General features: G+C 39.5%; 2 protein-coding genes across 2 annotated transcripts; one reads left to right on the top strand and one right to left on the bottom strand.

The window, feature by feature from the left end:
* The first annotated feature begins 2,185 nt into the window (after positions 1-2,185).
* LOC131110564 (tectonic-1-like) lies at positions 2,186-17,102 on the top strand. The gene is given in 15 exon segments (XM_058063789.1): positions 2,186-2,495; positions 2,605-2,722; positions 2,869-3,002; positions 3,971-4,104; positions 4,204-4,306; positions 5,747-5,859; positions 9,074-9,094; positions 9,170-9,310; positions 9,399-9,524; positions 10,257-10,354; positions 10,357-10,554; positions 10,631-10,784; positions 12,298-12,429; positions 12,637-12,804; positions 15,366-17,102. Coding segments are annotated over 14 exon segments (1,923 nt in total). The 5' UTR covers positions 2,186-2,191; the 3' UTR covers positions 12,784-12,804; positions 15,366-17,102.
* On the bottom strand, positions 12,227-19,327 carry hvcn1 (hydrogen voltage-gated channel 1). The gene is made up of 6 exons (XM_058063788.1): positions 18,142-19,327; positions 16,932-17,102; positions 15,655-15,759; positions 15,338-15,569; positions 15,004-15,116; positions 12,227-13,631 (listed from the first exon to the last, which is right to left on the bottom strand). Exons 2-6 carry the CDS (start codon positions 17,091-17,093, stop codon positions 13,575-13,577), a joined length of 669 nt encoding a protein of 222 aa, XP_057919771.1. The 5' UTR covers positions 17,094-17,102; positions 18,142-19,327; the 3' UTR covers positions 12,227-13,574.
* Positions 19,328-20,755: the final 1,428 nt, after the last annotated feature.

Here is a 20,755-nt window from a genome sequence, read left to right on the forward strand (position 1 = left end):
CACTACCTGTATTCAGTTTACACGATACCATGTATATATTATATTTTGTTTATGCTTGAAAAAGCTTAATTTAGGGAAAAAATATGTTGAATTTGGGCGGCACGGCAGACTAGTGGTTAGCGTGCAAACCTCACAGCTAGGAGACCAGGGTTCAATTCCACCCTCGGGCATCTCTGTGTGGAGTTTGCATGTGTGGGTTTTCTCCGGGTACTCCGGTTTCCGGGACTCCAAATTGTCCATAGGTATGAATGTGAGTGTGAATGGTTGTTTGTCTATATGTGCCCTGTGATTGGCTGGCCACCAGTCCAGGGTGTACCCCGCCTCTCGCCCGAAGACAGCTGGGATAGGCTCCAGCGACCCCCTCGTGAGGAAAAAGAGGTAGAAAATGAATGAATGAATATGTTGAATTTGCTTAAATACATTTTTTTAATAGACCATATTCAACCCTGAAATAGCATGATTAATCAATATATAATCAATCGATATATAAATTAGGAACAAAAGGGCTGAATTAATATTTAAGGTTACTTTTATCTTCACTAAAGACTTTGGCCCCATTGTGGGTTATTTTGCTGCCGTGATTAAATGAAAAGAAACACTACTAATTAATTCATAATGAAATAATAATTATCTCCATTGGTAGAAGAATAATGAAAAGGACTGAAAAGGAGTAGGGAGAAGCAGAACTTATCCCACCTGACCCCTTCTCCATAACTCTATTAATATATTTGTTCACTACCTGCATTCAGTTTACACCATACCCAATTTCCAGGGACAAAAAAAATGTATATATTATATTTTGTTCTTATTTAGCTATGTTTATGCTTGAAAATGCTTAATTTAGGGGAAAAAATATAAATATTTTTTTTACTACTAATAGACCATATTCAACCCTGAAATAGCATGATTATGATTATGAATGTGTGGCAAGGGATATATAAATTAGGAACAAAAGGGCTAAATTAACATTTAAGGTTACTTTTAACTTCACTAAAGACTTTGGCCCCATTGTGGGTTATTTTGCTGTTGTGATCAAATGAAAAGAAACACTACTAATTAATTCATAATGAAATAATAATTATCTCCATTGGTAGAGGAATGATACAGTAAATAAGGGTGTATATTTAATGAGCATAGGATTGATTAAATAAGCTATTTGCTAATTGATTAATGCTCTAATTAGTATTCCTTCCTTTCACTGGCTTAGGGAAAAGCCACACACAGTCACACACACACACACACACACACACTGTATGAGGCGGTATATTTGTGATAACCTGTTGACTCAGTCGGGCCAAGGACCAGACCCTCCATTGGGAGCACCATGACTTTTGCTGCTAGGTTGCATCAATCTTTCGGCAGTAAAATTCGACTGGGAAAGAAAATGGCTACTGTAGGTAGAGTTGAGTGTCTTGTGCATAACAATGGAGGTTTAGAGACTATGATAAAATATTGATAATACTCCCAAAGGGAGATGGTAAGACTGAACAGAAGAGTTTATTTATGGAGCACAATTTCTATTAATGTGCAGGCCAAAATGTTTTTAACGCAGCGGCAGCACAACTTTTAAATGATTACCTCCATCAGGAAAACGTATAAAAGTATGCCCTACCATACTCCATACTCTTTATGTTGACGTTTTTTCCTTCAAAGGTGAAATTCCGACTTCAGTTTTTCAGTAAACTTCCAGGATTTTAACCCACCTGTGCCACCCTTTAACTCCGCCCCTGCTGCGATTAGAATAAATCTTCTGCTGCCATCTAGTGGTAGAAAATGACGTAAAAACGTTGTGATGGTTTCTGCTGTGAATGTAACTCTAAAATTATTATTATCTTTTATTGGCTCGGTTTATGGATGTTTTAATGGTCTCAACGTGATTGTCAAATTTAAAAAATGACATTCTGTTCAGTGGTTGTTGATATTAAAGCCCGAACGCTTCCTTTTCCTTTTTTCATTTTACTACCTCCGATGTTAGCCGAGTGTTGCCGAGCGGACCGGAAGCAGAGTTTCTCCGGCAAAACCGAATATATTTTTTTAATCCCCCAATTTATATTGCGTTTACTCTTGTAACTTATTTAAATCATACTGGTTGTTATTCGTTTATATTTCATTACAATTGACGATTTAATGAAGTAAATAAAAGGTCTAAACCGGAAGTTCCGCCGACAACCATAGCAACAACCAAACAAACATGGCGGACTGTGTAGCTGTCGTTTGGTTAGGATTGTTTTCATTGTTTACTTCGTTCGCCTCGAAGGAAAACACAACTTTTAACTTAACTAATTTCACAACAGTTCTCTACTGGGATGTAGCACAAAACCAGACTTTCGATAATTTTACACCTACCGCCACGGACTTGGAATCCTCCACCATTCCTAACACCGGTAGTGAAGCTACAGTTGATGCATCGCTAGGTCCGAGTTCTGAACCGGTGACTGAACGACTGACGGCTGCACCGACTGACTACGGTCATCTACCAACCCTCGTCACTGATGGTAAATAATAAATAAACTGTTTTCAACCATTTACACATGGTTGTGATATTTGCTTAGGCAATCCCAGTCTCTGTGTTTTTAGTATATTTCATGTTGATGCTTGTTGTAGTTGGCAGTGTGTGTTCCTGTGATGAACACAGAGGCATCTGTGACATCAACTGCTGCTGTGACAGAGATTGTGGCCAGGAACTGGCCTTGTTCACCCACTGCTCGCTTACTACAATCAGGCAAGTGGTGGTAGTGTAGTGGTAGTGTATTACTTGGTTAGGGTGGGCCTTCTGGTTGTTGATAACAAAGCAAATTCTATTGGACCATTTAGCAAAATAAAAATGTGTGTTGGGATGCTGAAACCCTCATGTTTTCATTTTTTCAGTGGCAACAAGCATTTCTGCAGTGATTATTCAGCATTCTATGATTTAAAGGATACAGTAGAGGGCTACTCCGAACTGCAGTCGTCTATCCAAAGGGAAACATGTTATCACGCTTTCTGTATCCAGTCACAGAATCGTAAGTCTTAACGACTTTTTATTTGTTGTTTTATCAAAAATCAATTTAATTAATTTGTGTTTCTTGTTTATAAAATAAAACAAGAATTAGAAGGTGTTCTTAAACTCGAGTAGAACCCCGGTTTCCGTAGTACAGTAAACCTCGGATATATCGGATTCAATTGTTCCCACTGGTTTTGTCCGATATAAGCGAAATCCGTTATATGCGTATACCGGAAAATGTCCGTTTTACGCATATATCGGATTTATATCCGGTATATGCGTAAATCGGATTTTATCCGTTATAAAAAGGCACTTCCTTGACTATGTTTCCAATGTACCTGGACGCGCAGGCAACGCTGCAAACGCTGCAAATGACGTCGTATAGCGGCCTGTCACGATTCGGCGAATCGGAGCGCCACGATGCGGCCATCCGATATATGCGAGGGAAATTTAATGGAAATGCATTGGAACGGGACTGGAGATTTTGTCCGAAATAGGCGAAATCCGTTATAAAAAATCCGATATATGCAATGAATTTTTATTGGAAATGCATTACAGAAAAATTGGTTCTTTTTTATCTGTCCGTTGTGAGCGAATTTCCGATATATCCGAGTCCGATACATCCGAGGTTTACTGTATTCCAAAAGGTCAGAAACCCATACATTCTGGGTAGCTTTCATATCAGCATAAAAATGCAATATCAATTGATATTGATATAAAAAAAAATTCCCGATCATGAAAATCGACATAAAAATTTAGTTTACAACACATTTTTGTTGATTCCACCACAGGAAATATGTCAAGTTACACAAACATTGACAACAATTGAAACGGTGAACTAAGAAGTGAGATATTTTTGTCAAAAAAAAACAATCCTACGAAAATAATTTCATACGAAAACCAAGGTTCTACTGGATATGAAATTCAGTTTTCTTATCCAAGTGCATTAAGGATGTTATTCATGTTTGTTTGTTTTTTTTTTTGTAGGTGTTGATGCATTTTCTTTCCCTGCTCCTGCTCTTCCGGTGGACACAAACTTTGACATGCTGTTCAAACAGTTTAAAAAGTTTGCTTTTAGCCGGCAGGAGGAAAGCACTCAGATGCCAAACACATTTTATCACGTAACTATGAGCTTTTTTTCTTGCCCTCTTTCCAGACTATTAACGACGATGATCCATATTGTTGATTACTAAATGATTTCTTATTATTAAATGTTTCAGTATGGCGATGTAATTGAGTCTGTAAAGGAAAATGGACAAAGAGGCGCACTTTGGCTCCCGGCTTCCGGTGTTACAGTTGACTGCGTTGACGTCAGTCCCATAGGTAAGAAACGGGTCTGCTTCAGATAAATTAAACTCATGCGCTTGTTGTTTCAAATAAAGTTAGGCTGAAATAGGAAGACTACGTGCGGCACTAGTCTAGTGGTTAGCACGAAGATCATGTTTAGGCTTGCACAACTCAACATGTCTGAAAAGGAGTAGGGAGAAGCAGAACTTATTCCACCTGACCCCTTCTCCATAATTTTATTAATATATTTGTTCACTACCTGCATTCAGTTTACACCATACCAGGTATATATTATATTTTGTTTATGCTTGAAAAAGCTTAATTTAGGGAAAAAATATGTTGAATTTGGGCGGCACGGCGGTCTAGTGGTTAGCGCGCAGACCTCACAGCTAGGAGACCAGGGCTCAATTCCACCCTCGGGAATCTCAGTGTCGAGTTTGCATGTTCTCCCCGTGCATGCGTGGGTTTTCTCCGGGTACTCCGGTTTCCTCCCACATTCCAAAAACATGCTAGGTTACTCCAAATTGTCCATAGGTATGAATGTGAGTGTGAATGGTTGTTTGTCTATATGTGCCCTGTGATTGGCTGGCCACCAGTCCAGGGTGTACCCTGCCTCTCGCCCGAAGATGGCTGGGATAGGCTCCAGCACCGCCCGTGACCCTCGTGAGGATAAGCGGTAGAAAATGAATGAATGAATGAGTTCTCCTCCTATTTTGTGTGGAAGTGGTAACTTTTTGGCTTCTTTTTTTTGTCTTTCGCCCCCCTCGGTCATCTCTGTGTGGAGTTTGCATGTTCTCCCCGGGCATGCGTGGGTTTTCTCCGGGTACTCCGGTTTCCTCCCACATTCCAAAAACATGCTAGGTTAATTGGCGACTCCAAATTGTCCATAGGTATGAATGTGAGTGTGAATGGTTGTTTGTCTATATGTGCCCTGTGATTGGCTGGCCACCAGTCCAGGGTGTACCCCGCCTCTCGCCCGAAGACAGCTGGGATAGGCTCCAGCACCCCCCGCAACCCTCGTGAGGAAAAGCGGTAGAAAATGAATGAATGAAGGAAGACTACATGGATGAAAAAAAAACTTGCTTGGTTGATCTTCTACCGAAACTGAACCCCTAGTTGCTCCTGATGCTGTGTCATCAGTTGGTAAATATGAAAGCCCATTCATTTACCATTTAAAGCCTGTCTATTGTGATGACTGCCTGGGATTCATCTGCTATGATCCAGGAGATCACACCATAGCTTGTCTTCAAGTTTTGACACAATGGGCCTTAACTGCCTGCTTTTTTTCTTCTCGAACGTCATGTACTTAATAGAAGGTTCTGTTTTTCACTGCTTCAATTGGGAGTAATGTAGTTGTCTTTGGATTAATTCCCCCGATAGTAATCTCCTAGTGAGGGAATTGTGAGACAACAACGACTACAACACAATGTCGCTGGCAAGGAGATTGACTGACTTACTTCTCCTGGTTTTTCTCAGCATTTCTCGTGGACGTGAAAGGTCGTTGTTCTCGGCGTGTGGATCTGATGAAAGCGTGCACCTCTCTATCTCCCCTTAAAGCGGACACGTATACTAAGATCAACGTCTTTGCTGTGAGTACACATCCCCAGCTGTGTGGTCATTTATTGCTGTGGCTATGCTTGCTGTGAAAGAAGTGCACAGATAAATGTGTGTTTATGCGTATTGAGCAAATATATATGTAAATATGTATTGATTTCTTGTGCTGCACACAACCGGTTTACACTGAAAATGTTGTCTCTTCACTTTTGCATACATTTTCCAGGTTGTCATGCGATATTGGCCCAAGTCTTGTTATTAAAACAATGCATAAGTCCAACTTATGCATTGACATTGAACACATAAACAGCAGTACAATTCCAACACCTTATACCATATTTATCTCCAACTTCCGTTCACCCTGGGACCCGCACTTCCTCATTCCCATTACAACAACGCAAGATGCATTCAGGGACACTTTGAACATCACAAAATTGGTCTAATGCATATGTTTGTAAATAAACATGAAGAATAATAAGAAAATTAGGTTGATATCTTATCGGTCAATTTGTAACTCTTTTTTTTCTTTTTTTTCTTTATTCTTGATTTGTTTATTTATTTTTCATCTTATTTTGTGTAGAAAAATTAAAAGTAAGATATTGGAACCAAGGCGAAGTTTTTAAAAAATTTTTGTTTTTAAAAAATGTGTTTTTTTGTTTGTTTTTTTTTTTGAAAACCTGATGCGGCCCAGTCTCACCCAGACCCTAGCTCCAGTGGCCCCCAAGTAAATTGAGTTTGAGACCCCTGAAGTATATGAACCTCATTCATTCACTATGGGACTGCCTTAGCACTTAATGGACTCGGTGCTTTCTTACTAGATGCTACCATGCTAACTGTTAGCATGTTAGCATTTTGACTTTGTTATGCATATCTAAATGAAAATACACACATGGCATGATGTATGGACACTATGGAACTGCCTTGGCACTTGGCCATGTAATACTGTCTTGCTAGGTGCCACCATGCTAACTGTTAGCATGTTAGCATTTTGACTTTGTTATGCATATAAATGAAAATACACACATGGCATGATGTATGGACACTATGGAACTGCCTTGGCACTTGGCACATGTAATACTGTCTTGCTAGGTGCCACCATGCTAACTGTTAGCATGTTAGCATTTTGACTTTGTTATGCATATCTAAATGAAAATACACACATGGCATGATGTATGGACACTATGGAACTGCCTTGGCACTTGGCCATGGAATACTGTCTTGCTAGGTGCCACCATTCAAACTGTTAGCATGTTAGCATTTTGACTTTGTTATGCATATCTAAATGAAAATACACACATGGCATGATGTATGGACACTATGGAACTGCCTTGGCACTTGGCACATGTAATACTGTCTTGCTAGGTGCCACCATGCTAACTGTTAGCATGTTAGCATTTTGACTTTGTTATGCATATCTAAATGAAAATACACACATGGCATGATGTGTAGACACTATGGAACTGCCTTGGCACTTGGCCATGTAATATTGTCTTGCTAGGTGCCACCATGCTAACTGTTAGCATGTTAGCGTTTTGACTTTGTTATGCATATAAATGAAAATACACACATGGCATGATGTATGGACACTATGGAACTGCCTTGGCACTTGGCCATGGAATACTGTCTTCTAGGTGCCACCATGCTAACTGTTAGCATGTTAGCATTTTGACTTTGTTATGCATATCTAAATGAAAATACACACATGGCATGATGTATGGACACTATGGAACTGCCTTGGCACTTGGCACATGTAATACTGTCTTGCTAGGTGCCACCATGCTAGCTGTTAGCATGTTAGCATTTTGACTTTGTTATGCATATCTAAATGAAAATACACACATGGCATGATGTATGGACACTATGGAACTGCCTTGGCACTTGGCCATGGAATACTGTCTTGCTAGGTGCCACCATGCTAACTGTTAGCATGTTAGCATTTTGACTTTGTTATGCATATCTAAATGAAAATACACACATGGCATGATGTATGGACACTATGGAACTGCCTTGGCACTTGGCACATGTAATACTGTCTTGCTAGGTGCCACCATGCTAACTGTTAGCATGTTAGCGTTTTGACTTTGTTATGCATATCTAAATGAAAATACACACATGGCATGATGTATGGACACTATGGAACTGCCTTGACACTTGGCCATGGAATACTGTCTTGCTAGGTGCCACCATGCTAACTGTTAGCATGTTAGCATTTTGACTTTGTTATGCATATCTAAATGAAAATACACACATGGCATGATGTATGGACACTATGGAACTGCCTTGGCACTTGGCACATGTAATACTGTCTTGCTAGGTGCCACCATGCTAACTGTTAGCATGTTAGCATTGTGACTTTGTTATGCATATCTAAATGAAAATACACACATGGCATGATGTATGGACACTATGGAACTGCCTTGGCACTTGGCCAAGCCAAGTTGCATGTTAGCGTTTTGACTTTGTTATGCATATTTTTTTTGTAACTCTTCATTCGGATGTACAATTTGACACATTGAAGTATGCTGGGAGTTTTAGTGTTTAATATTTAGTATTTTTACGTGATGTTTTTGAACGCACCCTCTCATTGCTCATAATAACATTACCTTTCTGCTAATCAAATACAGTAAACATTGGCCAATTTCGGACATGATGATTATGTCATGATGATTAATCATGATTAATTAATTTTAAAAATGATTAATTTTTTTTCATAATTTGACTGACCTTTTTTCTACACAAAAGCTAGGCAGTTATATGTTTTGCAATTTGTTGTTACCCTACCCAACAACGTTATTGTAGTCTTTGTGCCTTACATTCATTGCTGACTGAGCACCTGACAGATTGCATTTCTGGACTCTGGTTGGTTGCAGCACAGGCATATGTTGAAAACTTGCATTTCCCAACGCTTGACTTCTCCTTTCATTCTATTTCCTATATCAGTTTAATGGAGGTAATGAGTAATAATTACGCCTGATGAACGGTTCATACAATAAACTGTAAAGATGACATAGCTAGGAAGATGTGCACCCTTAGAAAAACAAAATAAAATGTGTTGTGATTATGCAGTGTTACCAAATGTCCATTTATGCATAACTCCACACTTGTCTGTTTTTGAGCTACTGACTGACACAGTTGCTCTATAGTTTGTTTAGTGCAAACATCACAATAAGCATAATCATATACAATGAGTGTGTGATCATTTTGATTTGTCACATGTGAGAGTTATATTCCTCTGTCTTGTCATCGCAGCACAAGAACGAAGACGCCCCAGTAAGTGCTCCTCCTTTTGTGTCTTACAAAGTCAGTCCACCGATGGAAACGGTGTTTTTTGCATGTGATTGTCAGATCGTACCCGTGCAGACAACTTCAGTTGTCTTGCAATCTTTAGATGGGACTCAACAGGAATTAAACCTCGACGAACAGAACGATATCAATCCAAACCTCATCACAACACCGACTAACGTGTGTGCTAATGTTGTCCTCAAGGTCAGTCCAACACATAAGTATTTAATAAAAACAATAAAAACAATGTCATTTATTAGTGTTTTTTTTTTGTTTTGTTTTGTTTTGTCAGGTTTTGTATGTGGTGACGTACTCGGTTTCAGGTCAAATAGTGAGTGCTGCCGTGCGTCTGCTGCTGGGGCACCTTCATGCAAAACCACTGACTCTGGAGCAGGACTTTGCTATCACATTCATACAGGTGTTTTTTCACTTATATATATATATAAGCGGAAGGATGTTGACCATAATATCACATCCATGTTGTAAGGATCTACCAAATGTGCAATGTTAAACTGAGCATTCAAGCTTTGGAGTTTTGGATTGGATTAGAGGGGTTCTATATTTTTATATGTCCGGTGTCGGACCAAGAAAAAGTACAGTAAACCTCGGATATATCGGATTCAATTGTTCCTACTGGTTTTGTCCGATATAAGCGAAATCCGTTATATGCGTATACCGGAAAATGTCCGTTTTACGCATATATCGGATTTATATCCGGTATATGCGTAAATCGGATTTTATCCGTTATAAAAAGGCACTTCCTTGACTATGTTTCCAATGTACCTGGACGCGCAGGCAACGCTGCAAACGCTGCAAATGACGTCGTATAGCGGCCTGTCACGATTCGGCGAATCGGAGCGCCACAATGCGGCCATCCGATATATGCGAGGGAAATTTAATGGAAATGCATTGGAACGGGACTGGAGATTTTGTCCGAAATAGGCGAAATCCGTTATAAAAAATCCGATATTTGCAATGAATTTTTATTGGAAAAATCGGTTCTTTTTTATCTGTCCGTTGTGAGCGAATTTCCGATATATCCGAGTCCGATATATCCAAGGTTTACTGTATATCCAAAATCCAGACCCTTGTAGAGGTGAGATGATACAGAACGTCTCATGTGGTCTTGATGTCCTGTGTCTTCCAATAGGAGAACAATGAGAATGTGCCGGAGCAAAACAGTGGAAATCCCGGTTATGTGTTGGGACGTCCTCTTTTATCTGCCCGAGCAACTCCTGAATATCCTTCCCATGCACGGAATATGTTACTATTATTGTTTTTAAAACGTGCATGTTGTCCTTAACAGCTGTCCCTACAGGACTTGTGAGACACCATGGAGACACGGTGTCCATTCATCAGAGTTCTTCAAACCACAATTGTATGAGCGGTGCACATAAGCGTTCTCCTGTCCTGTTTGGTGTGGAAGCAACTTCTGGCTGCACATTGAGGCAGGATATTGTGGCATGAAGATACTGTGTATATAGCACGTCTTCTGTATGTGATTGGATGTGTGCTGTTCTGCAGACTGGAGGATTCGACCAACTGCTCCCTTGTTTCACAAATCGTTCTTGATGTTCTGCAAGGGCACAACTATCCCCAGTTTGTTGCTGCGTTCGGAAACTCTTCAGTAAACAATTCCCTCGACTGGGTGTCCATTCAGCACACCTACCAACCCACCGTAAGCGCAGACTTTTTAAGCTACTTCAGTTATTGTAGGCTATTTTGGGAACCTACCCCCATGATAAATGAGGGAACACTGTATTAGTAATGAAGGGCTTTACAATATTGGTATACACTACCGCTCAAAAGTTTGGGATCACTGCGATATGGCTTTTTCTTGGCGGTCCTGCTATGAAGTCCAGCATCCTGAAGTCGCCGCTTCACTGTTGATACTGACACTGGTGATTGACGGGTACTATTTAGTGCAGCTGCCAGGTGACGACCTGTGAGGCGTCTTTGTCTTAAACTACACACTCTCAGATATTTGTCTTCTTGCACAGTTGTGCAGCGTTTTTCTGTCCTTGTTAGACCCAGTTTGTGCTGCTCTCTGAAGGGAGTAGTTAACAGCATGGTAAGAGATTTTAGTTTTAGTTTAGATTTTTTAGATGGCTTTTCTAATAATCTATTAGCCTTATAAAATGATGAACTTGGATTAGCAGCCATACCAGGAGATTGATGCAGAGGACTGACAGTTGTTGATAGTACGCCTCTATGCAAAAATGTACATCCTTCTTTCAAAATCATCTGATTCATTTTAATTGTTTGTCAAATGGATAAAAATTTTTGTGAAAAATTTTTTCTTTGAAAAACAAAGAAATTTGCAAGTGCAATTTGTTATTCTTGACGAGGTTTTAGTTTAGATTTTTAGATGGGTTTTCTAATAATGTGCAGCGTTTTTCTGTCCTTGTTAGACCCAGTTTGTGCTGCTCTCTGAAGGGAGTAGTTAACAGCATGGTAAGAGATTTTAGTTTAGATTTTTAGATGGCTTTTCTAATAATCTATTAGCCTTATAAAATGATGAACTTGGATTAGCAGCCATACCAGGAGATTGATGCAGAGGACTGACAGTTGTTGATAGTAGGCCTCTATGCAAAAATGTACATCCTTCTTTGAAAATCATCTGATTAATTTTAATTGTTTGTGAAATGGATAAAAATGGTTCATGAAATGCATGAAAATGTTTTTCTTTGAAAAACAAAGAAATTTGCAATTGCAATTTGTTTTTCTTGACGAGATTTTTAGTTTTAGTTTAAATTTTTAGATGGGTTTTCTAATAATGTGGAGCGTTTTTCTGTCCTTGTTAGACCCGGTTTGTGCTGCTCTCTGAAGGGAGTAGTTAACAGCATGGTAAGAGATTTTAGTTTAGATTTTTAGATGGCTTTTCTAATCATCTATTAGCCTTATAAAATGATGAACTTGGATTAGCAGCCATACCAGGAGATTGATGCAGAGGACTGACAGTTGTTGATAGTAGGCCTCTATGCAAAAATGTACATCCTTCTTTCAAAATCATCTGATTGTTTGTAAAATGCATGAAAATGTGTTTTTCTTTGGAAAACAAAGACATTTGCAAGTGATCCCAAACTTTTGAGCAGTACTGTGTGTATATATAATGGTATATAAAAGACACACACAAACGCATACAAACATGATATATAATATATAACATTTTTTCATGTTTTCATTTGCAGGAATCACAAGCTTGCAGCATCCCGTTGTCACTTGACTTACAGATCGAGTGGACTAAATACGGACACCTGAGGAATCCCCAAGCTCAAATTGTGAGCGTCAAGCAAATTATCCAAACTAATACCAGCGATCTGGTGAGTAGCCATTCAGTTAACAAGTAGGCTCTTTCAGTGAGACACAATGCATGCATGTGTGGATGTATTGGTATTGATGGTTGCTATACCAGTGACCCCCCCCAAACACGCTGTGTGCGGGGGTCCGAGAGAAAAAAAGCTGTGTCAGCACATGTTCCAAATGTAAGTGCGTGTTCATGTAACCATGTGCTCGATTGCTTCTCATAGGTTCTGCTGAGCACAGGCACAAACGCTGTATCCATTAGGAGCTCGGTGAGCTTCATAGACGTTTCTGCTGCTGCTCTTCCTGGTTACAGAGCCATGCCCACCATCAACGCCAAGCTGCCCGCCGACTTCTTCTTCCCGTTTGTGTGAATCGATAACCATCACTACCAGGTTTATTTCACATTTTTTTAACCCTTGGAGCCCCGGCACTGGCTTTCCGGTCTGTGTTGCTATAGCAACAGTTATGCGCGGGGTATACAATTTTATAAAAACCCACAGCGATTCGAAGCACAATCAGAGACAAAGCTAAGATGTGGATAGTTTATCATATATTCACATACATTAAATTGCCTTTAATGTACCACTTCCACACAAAATAGGAGGAGAACTCATTCATTCATTCATTTTCTACCGCTTTTTCCTCATGAGGCCTATCCCAGCTGTCTTCGGGCGAGAGGCGGGCTACACCCTGGACCGGTCGCCAGCCAATCACAGGGCACATATAGACAAACAACCATTCACACTCACATTCATACCTATGGACAATTTGGAGTCGCCAATTAACCTAGCATGTTTTTGGAATGTGGGAGGAAACCGGAGTACCCGGAGAAAACCCACGCATGCACGGGGAGAACATGCAAACTCCACACAGAGATGGCCGAGGGTGGAATTGAACCCTGGTCTCCTAGCTGTGAGGTCTGCGCACTAACCACTAGACCGCCGTGCCGCCCCCTTTAGCCTCTTTAATGTGCAAAATGTAGCAAAGTCCTTTCATTTTTATGGATGCGATGCTCAGTGGAAAAGTTTTGTACAATAAACACCATAAAGCAAGTACGGGAAAATGATTGGACACTTGGACACAGGATTGAGAAATAGCGCATGATAGAATCTGATAATGGAGAAAGCTGAAAGATATGAATCGCCTTGGAGAAGAATGGCAGTCAGAAGTTGATGCCGTGCGTCTTGAGGAGGGCTTGAAGCTTCTGGTTGTCTTGTTGCTAGGATACATGAAAACAGGGAAAGTCTGATTGATATCAGGCATCAGTGCGTGTTGGGAAAACATCATTATAAATGAATGACTTTTGCAGTATGACTTTTAGGGAGCATAACTATGGAGGACCAAAACTGCCAAAATAATACATAAATAAATATAAAATAAATAAATAAATAAATAAAAGTGGAAATAAAAACAAAAATGAAAAAAAATCAAAAAATTAAATACAAAAAAACTAATATAAATGGAAATAAAAACAAAAATAAAAAATATATATACATAAATAAATAAAAGCAAAACTAAATACAAAAATAAAAAACGAATTTCAAAAATTAAAAATAAATACAAAAATAAATGTAGAAATAAATACAAAAATAAATATATAAATAGAATTACATATCAATAAATAAATAAAAGCACTCTGCTCTCATATGTATTTATTTCATGCAGCAGACAATGTCAGCTTGAAATGCAGAAGGAAAAACTATTCAAATGAGGGGGCGGTCCTAAGTGTGTCTTGGGTTGAACTGTTCGCCTATTGGTTGATCGACATGTGAGTGCGAAAATCGACTAGGTATGCCTGCAAACGGCCACAGCAAGAGGAAGTCAACCACACCACTCTCAATGGCGGTAAATATGGCTGAAATCTCCAGCTCGGACACCGACTTCCTGGTGGACCCCGCCATTATTGTCCCGGTAAATGTATACTTTTCTCCCTGTATACTTCCTCTTGCTGTGGCCGTTTGCAGGCATACCTAGTCGATTTTCGCACTCACATGTCAATCAACCAATAGGCGAACAGTTCAACCCAAGACACACTTAGGACCGCCCCCTCATTTGAATAGTTTTTCCTTCTGCATTTCAAGCTGACATTGTCTGCTGCATGAAATAAATACATATGAGAGCAGAGTGCTTTTATTTATTTATTGATATGTAATTCTATTTATATATTAATTTTTGTATTTATTTCTACATTTATTTTTGTATTTATTTTTAATTTTTGAATCTTGTTTTTTATTTTTGTATTTATTTTTGCTTTTATTTATTCATGAATATATTTTTTTATTTTTGTTTTTATTTCCATTTATATTAATTTTTTTCTATTTAATGTTTTTTTTTCATTTTTGTTTTTATTTCCACTTTTATGTATTTATTTATTTATTTATTTATTATTTTGGCAGTTTTGGTCCTCCATACATAACTATTGTATATGACATTTATCAATAAAAAAAATCCTAATTAGCTTCTGTCAGAAGGTACACTATACATGCATTTCTGCCACCTTGTATGAATATGCCTCCAAAGCTAAACTTTTAACCATTTTAAAAAAGGCTTACTGACCAAATAAACAACAAAAGCGAGTAGTGAAAACTTACAAGTTGATCAACTTGCTGTTGGAGTTCAGTGATTCTTTGTACGAGATGGTCGTAACTCCCCTTCAACTTGTGCATCTTCTGATCCGCGCGGGTTTTTACCGACACAAGAATCCCTGCAATGTATTCAATCATTAACACAAGACGTTAAAGCGTTCTTATCTTAGGAGACATCTTAAGATGTGCAATGGCGTCATAAAAACGCATAAGCTCAAGTTGCAACCCATTTCAGAACCCATTGTCGCCCGCAAGTTAAAAGGTTAGTCCACTCCTTGTCCTCGGTTCTTAGCAAGTCATCGTGTGTGTGACCGTGCATGTCATGACTCCATTTACTCACCGTTAATGATTCTCGCCACCCTCCATAGACGCAGCAGGATGAGTAGACCCATTCCATCGAAAACATCATCATGGAAGAGAAAGACGATGTCCAGTACAAAAGACAGCACCACCACTAAAGCGTCAAACACCTCAAACTTGTGTTGGAAGAACTCCAAGCGATACGCGTACAGCTTGCCGGCGAGTTCCACCATGAAGAATGTGAGAAGTCCCAAACTCAGGTAGTGAAAAACCTACCGTGGAAGTAAAGGGTAATCCCTCATGAACGCATGATACAAAACATCAGGTATTGGATGGCTGAAGAACACAAAGACTCACCTCGGGTGCGATGTGCCCGTGTTCCACTTGGATAATCGCCAAATCTATGAGAAGTTCTGCCAGGACGAAAATGGCATCCAGGACAACCAAACACACCACCAACACCTGATGGTTGAAACCAGTCCACTGATCATTGTCAGACACTGAGAAGCCTGAATGACCATTATCTCATACATGTTGAACTCAAACATATCACATGGTGATGGAGGCAAGGAAAACCTCAATCTGGGCAAGAAACCTCCAACTGGTTGGCTTGGATTGAAGGACAAATCGCCGGAGTAGGAATGACAAAGCAATGGACACAACAGCAGTTACATCATAGTCAACAGCCATCCCCTTAGCGGTAGAGGCAAGGAAAAACTCCACCAGAACCCAAACAGAGAAGACTAAAGGAACAGGAGATCCCCTGGCAGTCTAGACTTATAGCAGCACAACTAAGAAATCACCAGGACAAACGGTAATGCTAATGCTAATGGTTTAATTTCATTTGAACGTGCATTAGATTACTACTGAATGCATCCCATAATCAGTTCACAGTTCCACATGTCCGAAAGGAGTAGGAAGAAGCAAAGCTTATTAAATCCTACCCCTCCATCTGGTACTTTTAGAATCAGTAACTGTTACATTGGTTCACTTCCTGCTTTCCTAATATAGTTTAAGTTTTTTTATCTATTTTTTATTTTGTTATGATTATTTTTTTTTTTATTTTATTTTTGTCACATAATCAGTTCACAGTTCCACATGTCCAAAAGGAGTAGGAAGAAGCAAAGCTTATTAAATCCTACCCCTCCATCTGGTACTTTTACAATCAGTAACTGTTACATTATATTAGGAAAGCAGGAAGTGAACAAATGTAAGTTTTTTTTGTTTTTTTTTCAACAGTAATTATTATTAGAGCCCTCTAGACATGAAATAACACCCCTATAGTCACATTTAGACTCTTATTACCCAATGTTGTCAACATAAGTAAGACTTGTGTGTGTGTTGCTATGGAAGCTGAGTGGGAGGGGCATATACTTACACTTCTTGCTCTGAAGAAGTGATGCCACCACAATGGCGGCAGATGTGAGCGTGTCAGTCACGGTACTGAACTGAACTGGCGACCAGGTGTACTACTGTGATACTCTAGAGACCTCAGTTACGCTTACTAGGAAGTGAAAGCCTTCTAGAAAGTGATCCCCCCCCCCCCCCCAAGTGATACAAATACCAAAGATGTAACTATTCAATATTGCAGTTTACAAGTAGATACAAATACATTATGAGTACTACATAAATACCTGGAAGCGGTCAGACGTGTAGAGTCTTTTCAGGGAATCTCTGAAGGTTAAAGTTTCTGTTGCAGGTTCCAGGTCCTCTGAGAAGATCTGCAGTTCTTCATCCTCCCACTGTCCGGGCTGCTCATCACCCACTGTGGTGAAATACCTCAAATACCGAGCCATGATAGTACTCTGGAGGACAAACACACGTTACTTTGTCATGTTTACTATTTTATATATACTTTCTAGAACATGTGAACAGGCATATTGTCTATACATCATGAATTCAAAGGGTCACGGGGGTGCTGGAGCCTATCCCAGCTGTCTTCGGGCGTGAGGCGGGGGCCAGCCAATCACAGGGCACATATAGACAAACAACCATTCACACTCACATTCATACCTATGGACAATTTGGAGTCGCTAATTAACCTAGCATGTTTTTGGAATGTGGGAGGAAACCGGAAAACCCACGCATGCACGGGGAGAACATGCAAACTCCACACAGAGATGACCGAGGGTGGAATTGAACCCTGGTCTCCTAGCTGTGAGGTCTGCGCGCTAACCACTACACCGCCGTGCCGCTCACCGGCAATACAGTGATATGAAAATGTTTGTCACAGTATGCATTTAAATAAAAACCTCCCTGTTAAAACATAACTGAAATCTATTGAAATCTATCAGTTAAGACTCCAGCAAACCACAGCGAGAGCCACAGTGAGGACTCACCTGACTCATTTAATGTCAGTTCTCATTTCCATAGACCTTTGGGAAAATACTGATACTAATACTCATTGGTTTAATGAGAAAAGTTGGACTTTATGGAAGTTGTGTGTCCAATTCCTTGGTATTGTGTCATCATTTCATCATGCTAGACAAAATCTGACTTCCCTTTTTTTTTTTTACTTCTGCAACTATCTATTTTATGAAATGAACTTCTTATCCTGGTAAAATACACACTAAGTACATGATATCAATATATTATCTTTGCAGTCATGCTATATTGCAATATTGTGATTTGGTGCTAGTTTCCTGTAATAGTGTCTGCACTCAGTATTGTTAGCTAGCTAGGTTGCAGTAAGTTTAGTTTCTTGGACTGTTTGCAGTCATGTTAGTAGCTGTTCGTAGTAGTGTTCGCTGGTACTAATGTTTTGTAGTAGTAGCTTTGATGGAGAAAATAAAAATATGACAATATAATAATAATATTTATAAGAAGATGGTTTGTTTTTGTTACCTGAGGGTTAGCTACTTCGTTGATGGTCTCCAACCAACACGCACATCCAAAACGTGAAGAAGCTCCAGACTGAAGACAAACACTTTCAAAAAATGAAAACAAACAAAAAAAAACTCTACGATAACTCCTGACGTCCTCACTTTCTTACGTCCTCACTTCCTTCCTTCCTTCCTCGCTGTGGAGCAGCGGAACGAAAAACCATCGGTTAAAAAAAAACAGTATTTTCACCATCCATTGTGTGTACGACGATATTGACGCAAAATTAGTTATTTTCGTCTTTTACATCCATCATGGCTTCTTTTCCAGAAAGATGTCCGAAGTTTGGACGTTTATTACTTTTTTCAGATCCATTTTTCCCAACCAAAAAAAACAAAAAAAAAATACGCTACATACTTCCAGTTGGAAAAACTATGTCCTGGGGTGGTCACATGACTGTCACGTGACAACTGCTCCTAAATGTTTTCTAATTTGACTTTGGCACTTGGTTTAGGCCACTTTTTAACACATTTAAAGTATTGTCAAATGACTAAATGTTGTATCGTCGCACTTATGAACACAATACGAGTTGAATTATTTGATAACTGTGACATTTTATAACAATAACGAACTTTTATTGCAAACATGACGTTAAAGTTGTGTTTACTGCAGCTTTTAATGTCATGACTAAACGTGACCACTAGATGGCAGACTTTCTTTTCATTCGAAAAGCGGAAATTCCTCACTGTTATTTACCGCAACCTGCACATGCCACCACTTTGCCACTAAGAGGCGCTGTTTCTCTTCTGACAAAGTCCACATTCACATTCACACCGTCTGTCTATACAATCATCGAAAAACCTTTGACACCACCCTTGTTTCTTCAGTTTACAGATCAATTTTAATGCCTGGTACAACTAAATGTACATTTGTTTGTACCTATATAATGACGATGACCAAAATGTTGGTTAAAAAGGAGCGAGATGTAGGCTAACACAAAATGTTAAAATTCTGCTAGCTTAATTCATTGTGGAGATTAAGCTAACGGGTTCATTTCCACGACACACAGCCAAAAACGGATTACATATTGACAACCTTTTCGTTTATACTTTCCTTTTTCACTCCCAGACACTATTTTAGTAGGCAAAAGCGGTAGAAAATGAATGAATGAATGAAATTGAAAATACCGACTGACAGGTAAGAAGCACCCTGAAGGCCGTAGTGGATCAAACCATTTCTTATTCCTGTGGGGGTGTTGAGTCAATAGACTGTTGGAGTTTACTTTTGGGAAATGTAGATCTTTGACATTTAATACCAAATACAAGAGATTGTTTTAATCGCTTTCTGACTATATAAAAAAATCGTAACCAGATCACAAAATTATAGCATTATTATTATTATTTATGTACTTGGGCCCTTGTTTGTCATGGGCCCTTGGAATTGTCATAACGTTCTAAATCAATAAAGTTATATTGTAAAGCTGTATTGTACTGCATATACTTCACATGTAGCTTGTGTCCCCCTCCCTCCATAATTTGATTAGCTTGTTCCCTTGTTGTTATCAGCCCTCATCAATGTTTTAGGAGCATTAAGAAGATACCAACCAGCGAGATACCTTCCCTTAATGCTTAAATGAACATTATGCTTCTGCATTTGCAGATTAAAAGCTTTACTTTGCTTTCTCCGCTTACTCATCCTCTCCTATATAACCTCCTGGCTGTGTTTATCACCGTTCAAGATCAATAATCACACATTCAAAAGGTGCTTAATGTTTAACAGTGTGAGAGGGTGAATATATAATTTTTTTAGGAATATTATACAGTATGTAACTAGCTGCTGCCCACCTTGCAGTGCCTGAATGACTACTTTAGACCCCCCAAATGACTAAATACACCCCTGAACATCACCTGTCTTTTCATCACCTGCAGGGATAATGGATGAGGAGGGTAGGTGCTGGGGGAGGGACGGGGGGGTCAAGCTGTCATTCACGCAAAACATAAACTATTTATACACGACACGTGTCTCCACGCCTTCGCCAGGTGTGTGACTTGAAAAGAAGACGCATCTGAACGCATCATTTCGCTCTATTTAACATCAGTGCAAAAAAAAAAGCGCCTTGAATCTCATGTGAATTAATTAAAAAACATGTTTAGTCATTGGTGTCCAAAGTGCGGCACAAGGGGCCGTTTAGGCCCTGCGATTAATTCCTTAATTGGCCGGTGAAATATTCTTAACACCATATTAAACATGACAACACGTCAGAAGGGCTGCACGGTGGACGAGTGGTTAGCGTCCAGACCTCACAGCTAGGAGACATGAGTTCAATCCCACTCTTGGCTATCTCTGTGTGGAGTTTGCATGTTCTCTCCAGGTACTCCGGTTTCCAAAACATGCTAATGCTTGATTGGTGACGACCAAAGTGTCCATAGGTATGAATGTGAGTGTGAATGGTTGTTTGTCTATATGTGCCCTGTGATTGGCTGGCAACCAGTCCAGGGTGTACCCTGCCTCTCACCCGAAGACAGCTGGGATAGGCTCCAGCACCTCCCACAATGCCTGTGAGGATAAGCGGTAGAAAATGAATGAAATAATGAGTTCTCCTCCTATTTTGTGTGGAAGTGGTAACTTTTTGGCTTCT

This window comes from Doryrhamphus excisus, chromosome 23, assembly GCF_030265055.1.
Source record: "Doryrhamphus excisus isolate RoL2022-K1 chromosome 23, RoL_Dexc_1.0, whole genome shotgun sequence".
NCBI classification, from domain to species: domain Eukaryota; kingdom Metazoa; phylum Chordata; class Actinopteri; order Syngnathiformes; family Syngnathidae; genus Doryrhamphus; species Doryrhamphus excisus.

Excerpts from the sequence above, each read along its gene's own strand:
- hvcn1 (XM_058063788.1), bottom strand. The coding sequence starts at position 17,093 with ATGGCTCGGTATTTGAGGTATTTCACCACAGTGGGTGATGAGCAGCCC. Across the intron at positions 15,760-16,931 it reads ACACGTCTGACCGCTTCCAG|GTGTTGGTGGTGTGTTTGGT; the intron begins GTATTTATGTAG and ends TTCAACCATCAG. Across the intron at positions 15,570-15,654 it reads ACGGGCACATCGCACCCGAG|GTTTTTCACTACCTGAGTTT; the intron begins GTGAGTCTTTGT and ends CTTCCACGGTAG.